General features: G+C 41.9%; 1 protein-coding gene across 1 annotated transcript; it reads right to left on the bottom strand.

Moving 5' to 3' along the window:
• Positions 1 to 1,248: 1,248 nt before the first annotated feature.
• LOC147104573 (immunoglobulin lambda-1 light chain-like) lies at positions 1,249 to 5,310 on the bottom strand. Its single transcript, XM_085962156.1, has 3 exons — positions 5,203 to 5,310; positions 4,730 to 5,080; positions 1,249 to 1,787 (listed from the first exon to the last, which is right to left on the bottom strand). Exons 1-3 carry the CDS (start codon positions 5,252 to 5,254, stop codon positions 1,459 to 1,461), a joined length of 732 nt encoding a protein of 243 aa, XP_085818282.1. The 5' UTR covers positions 5,255 to 5,310; the 3' UTR covers positions 1,249 to 1,458.
• Between the last annotated feature and the right edge of the window lie 257 nt (positions 5,311 to 5,567).

Raw genomic sequence — 5,567 nt, 5'->3', positions numbered from 1 at the left:
TTTTCTCCATTATGTTAAAAATTAACGAGTATTAAGGGAGTCTCTGTGTTCCTCCAAATCTGGACACTTGGGCATCGACCATTTCATTCACTCCACCATTGGCGGTCCCGTTTTGAGCCGTATAGACGCTAAGTTTTGAATTTCCCTGCTTGAATGTCTCCACCTCTGCGCGCCTTTCTCCTGCCTTAAAAAGAGGGCCTCGCGCGCAGTGGGGATGCCTATCGAACATCGCAGGAAAGGCACAGCGATTCTCTGATGACACCTATTATCTGGGAGACACCATTGATGGTGACGACTAACGAGCCCGATATTTAATGCAGAATTGCATGCCGTTTGGGAGGAAGGCTTGAAGCTACACAGAGAAGAAAAGTCCCATAGTATGCCAATCTGAAAGGTGAAATGGAATACGGTTATGGTGATTATCAGCGGCTGTAGTTGGAAATACGATGAAGTATTTTATTCCACGCCTTGCTTGCACATTTGATTCAGTATTTTGGAGCCATGGTTAAGAATGCAGGGCGTGCTGCATAAATGAGAAAATGTATTGTTTTGGGCATCAATGTAACATAGGAAGTAAGGCAGACAACCTCACGTCCTAACATGGGACCCACTTCTGGGACAGGTGGTCTACTGCTGGTGATTTCGGCGAGGGAGAGTTGAGTACGTGAGATGCTGGAGTTACTACCATGTGAGAACAGTCAGTAATTTCAATACATTTTGTACACAGATGGGCAGTCAGCTGACACTTCTATAAATGTAAGTTACTTCTTGCTTTAATTGAAGGCTTCAGCCACCATTGAAATATTTCAACTTTCTGCTTTTTGAGCTAATCCCACCATTAAATTAAATTACAAAACTATTTTTAACACTAGGTCAAAAATACGTAAGTGTTGACATATACTCCAATTGTATTCTCACTGTGTATACATTTATGTCTAGATTATCAAAATGCTGCTTTAATCCATGTTGGAATTAAATCAAAAGAGTTAAATGAAAACTCAGTGTGAACTAAAAAATATTGACGTACAATGAGTGAAGAAGGTGAGGACTAAATTATTTCGATGTTCGAATTCTCCTTGTGCTCGCTATTTACTGAAATGTAATAACGATTATACATCAAGTCAAATTGGATGCAAAAGATGGGGTCATGAGCGCAATGCATTTACAAGGCTATTATTGTTATCAATGGCTTTCAGTGCTAAATGGAATCGCTTATCCCAAACACTCACTCACAAAACACACCGCATAACACATGTATAGCATTATTTATTACACAAATATTTCTACGTCACAATTACAAGGTTAAAGGTTTCTGCCACAATGTGAATAGATTTAAATCACTATTATAGGTCAGGTGCAGGAAAATAGAAAGAAATGCATTGTCAATAACTAAACCCCGTCTTCGAACATAAACGCGCGATGAATAACAGTTTGCACCGCGTGCGCGGGTTTTCTCTTTCACTCGCAGCCTGACCTCTTGATGCTTTGCGTGAGTTGAGACCCGAGAGACTCATGTGTAACCCCGCAGGTGTACACTTCGTGTGAGTTCCACTCGGTGGCGGACAGGGTCAGATAACTGCTCACACTGTACGTCTGGCCGGTGTCCCGTACGGTCCGAGTTGTCTGGACACCAGTGTCCGTGATCTGGCCGTCTACGCTCCACGAAACTTCCACCGAACCCGGAAAAAAGTTATTCACCAAACACACCAGGGTCGCCGACTTTGCTGTAGAAATCTGATCGGACGCTGGTGGGAGAAGCGACACCGAAGGGCTGGACGACTCTCTGGCTGTAATGAAAAGGATTGTGTTTATTAAAGAAAGATACTGCAGTCGTGTAATATATACCACACACATGTACAACAACAACAACCACTTGTATTTTTATAGCGCCTTTAATGTAGTAAAAGGACCCAAGGGCTTCACAGCAGCCTTATAAGAAAAACATTGACACCAAGCCATATAAGAAGAAATTAGGGCAGATGACCAACAGCTTGGTCGAAGATGTAGGTTTTAAGGAGGCCAGCCAGGGGCGCGTTGGAACAGTCAACTCTAGAGGTAACAAGGGCATGGATGTGGGTTTCAGCAGCAGATGAGCTGAGGCAGGTGCGCAGATGGGTGATGTTACGGAGGTGGAAATAGGCCGTCTTAGTTTCTCTCCACGGATGTTGCCTGGCCTGCTGAGTTTTTCCAGCATTTTCTGTTGTTATTTCGGATTTCTAGCATCTGCAGTATTTTGCTATCGTCTTACATATGCTGTGGCTATGTGGTTGGAAGCTCATTTCAGGGTCAAATTTGGCACCAAGGTTGTGATCAGTCTGCTTCAGCCTCAAACGGATGTTAGGGAGAGGGATGGAATCAGTGCCTAGGGAACGAATTTCGTGGAGAGGACTGAAGAGAATGGCTTGGGTCTTCCCAATATTTAATCGGAGAAAATTTCTGCACATCCTGTACTGGATATCGGAACATTGCAGATGATTTTCTGGCTATGATTAGATAGACCAGGCAAGTGCAGTCCCACCCAGCTGGATGATGGTGGAGAGGCGTTGGAGGAGGATGGAGTCGTCAATCGTGTCAAAGGCTACAGCCAGGTGGAGAAGGATGAGGAAGGATAGTTTACCTTTGTCACAGTCACAATGGATGTCATTTGTGACTTTGATGACAGCTATTTCGGTATTGTGGCAGGGGCAGAAATTGTATTGTAGGGATTCAAACATGGAGTTCTGGGAAAGATGAACACGGATTTGGGAGGCGACAACAGGTTCAAGGACTTTGGAGAAGAAAGGGGGGTTGGAGATGGGGCAGTGGTTTGCAAGGACGGAGGGGTTAAGGGTTGGTTTTTTACGGGTAAAGAAACTCCTTACTCTCGGTCTCTGAGTCAGAAGGTTGTGGTCTCAAGCCCCACGCCAAAAACTTGAGCAGAAAATGTAGGCTGACACTCCAGTGCAGTAATGAGGGAGTGCTGCATTGGCAGAGGTATAGTCTTTAAGATGAGACGTAAAACTGTCGTTAGGCAGCCATCTCAGATGGCTGTAAATGATCCCATAGCACTTTTTGAAGCAGAGCAGGGGAGTTCACTCTGATGGCCTAGGCAATATTATTCCTCAACCAATATCACTAAAACAGATTATCTGGTCATTATCACATTGCAAATTGTGGGAATTTGCTGTGCCCAAATCGGCTGCCACAATTCCAAATTACAACAGTGATTACACTGCAAAAGTACTTCATTTACCGTAAAGCATTTCCCTGAGGTCGTGAAAGGCGCTAGATAAATGCAAGTTCTTTATTTCATTTTCTTCCTAAATCACAGCAATGTTCTCTAAAACTAAACACGTCGTTTGACTCGAATGGCCAGACCATTTACCGTTAATTTGACGTCTTTCCATGGAACAAACCGAATATCTCTATTCCTAGTATCAAACTGGTTAAAACCTCTCTTTACTAAGGGATTTACTATTTCATTACATTTAGTACACCGAGGAAATGTTCTCACATAGGGAGCAAATTAACGTTTAATTTCTGAAGAATAATAATCTTTAAATATGGACTAACATGTGGTTGTAAAATAACTCGGGGATGATGTTCACATATGGAGCAGTAAAGCATTTGCTACCTTGAAGAATATTACATTAACAATATAGAAATCTGGAAAAATATCCTTTACGTCGTTTCTGCCAATGGTCCCGCAAGGAATTCGGGGGGAAATTCAGTTTAAACCCTATCCCTTTGTGTTTATCATGCTAAGGTTTGCATACAGACCTGTAACTTTTGGTTGAAATCAAAATCATTTTGTGTCACCGAAACCAAAGGCAGAAAACAGATGTTCCCAACAGTATTCTAGTTAATAGCTTTACGGTCTGAATGGCCGTCAATCCAGCCTCTCCATATCAGGTATTGTATGTACCTGTGCATATTTGCACTCAAATTATATATAAATTCGCAAACGTAAAATCTCAGCAGACAATTATATATCGAAATATTAACTGGTAAAAAAACAACAGAAAGTTGCCGACTTCAGATTAACGTATCGAAGAGTTTTCTCTCTGAGCTCTAGATATAATGAAATCACAAACCTCTGTTTACAACAGAAATTCGTTGCACATACCGAGCCTTTCACAGTGAGAAATATTATCTGTTATCGAAAGTATGTCTTGAGCTCGGTGCTATTTTGGGATATTGGACAAGCTCCTGGTGATTATTACCCTCCTCATACGAAATTAACATCCGTTAAAATTTCTCAGTGCACCAGAAATTAAGGGAGGCACCGATATGCTTTCTCTCTCTCTCGCACTCTCTATCTATCTACCCCTCTCTATTTCTCTTTGTCTTTATCTCTGTCTCCAGCTGTCTATCTATCTCTCCGGCTGTCTCTTTGACTCGTTCTGTTTTTGCATATTTGCTATTTGTGCGACACTTTTAATGATCTCTTTAAGCACCGACTTTTACAATCTATGAATTGCTTCTATTGTTCACTATCTCAGCTCCAAGGGTAAAATTAATCATACAATAAACCTCACTGTTTCCTTTATGGTTTCAAAATGTGATTGTTTTATGTCCCTAATAAACCAATCACCGTTTCAACCTTGGTTGTAACCTACAGCACCAATTGTTTCATCTACCTCATATTTTATATTAATAATCCAAATGAGAATGTATTTGACTATTTGTTGCATAAAAGAAAAAAAGAAAATCTCCATTGAACAGAATGAATCTAGTAACAGTTACTTACTCAGCACAGTCAGCTTGGTGCCTCCACCGAAGTACAATACGCCGGACTTCCCCCAACCACAATAATAGTCGGCGTCGTCCTCGGGTTGAACCCCGCTGATGGTTAAATATGCGGCGTTGGTTGACGATTGACTCCTTCCAGAGAATCGATCAGGAATCCCTGAACCCTTAACCTCACGGTTAAGATCATGATACAGTAGAAATCGAGGAGCATTCCCGGTTTTCTGCTGGTACCATCCTACGTCACCGTTTCCCAAAGTACCCCCAGACACGCTGCAACTTATTTTCACCGTTCCTTGCGGCGCGATGGATAACGATTGCGGTTGAGTTAATGTAATCTGCGCGTTTGAACCTATAAAAGGATGGAACAATGTTAGAGGCTGGGCTTCATGTGATTAATATCGTCACTTAATATCTCTATACAACAAAAGATTATTCACAATGAATCCAACGAAATGTTTGCTGAATACTTACAGACTGCGCAAATTATCAGCGTTGTGAGGACACGCACCCACTCGGACATCATGAATTCAGTTAGTCTCAGAAACCTCGGCAGTTTGCAGGCAGAAGATATTAATATTTACCGGGCTCGCCTTCTCTTATCAATGTTATGAATGAGGGCGTATTACCACGTGTTCCATAATTATGCAAATGAGCGCTGACGTTACGAATCCCAATTGAGCATCTATGATCAGGCCCCCACGTCACAAGACTTCCAAACTGGAGAAGGGGACATTGGATAACAGAACCGAACTATAGTGTGATGCTGCATATCACGCAGGAAGTACAGTAACGTGTTAAAATTTATAATTGTGTAAACAGCATAAAGAAGTCTTTAT

This window comes from Somniosus microcephalus, chromosome 19 (genome assembly GCF_052327205.1).
Source record: "Somniosus microcephalus isolate GS21.2 chromosome 19, FLI_Smic_1.0, whole genome shotgun sequence".
Classification (NCBI taxonomy): domain Eukaryota; kingdom Metazoa; phylum Chordata; class Chondrichthyes; order Squaliformes; family Somniosidae; genus Somniosus; species Somniosus microcephalus.
This window is presented reverse-complemented; position numbering and strand designations above follow the sequence as displayed.

Coding starts and splice junctions, on each gene's coding strand:
- LOC147104573 (XM_085962156.1), bottom strand. CDS start 5,254: ATGATGTCCGAGTGGGTGCGTGTCCTCACAACGCTGATAATTTGCGCA. Junction 5,081..5,202: donor GCTGATAATTTGCGCAGTCT/GTAAGTATTCAG, acceptor ATCCTTTTATAG/GTTCAAACGCGCAGATTACA. Junction 1,788..4,729: donor CACCAAGCTGACTGTGCTGA/GTAAGTAACTGT, acceptor TTTTCATTACAG/CCAGAGAGTCGTCCAGCCCT.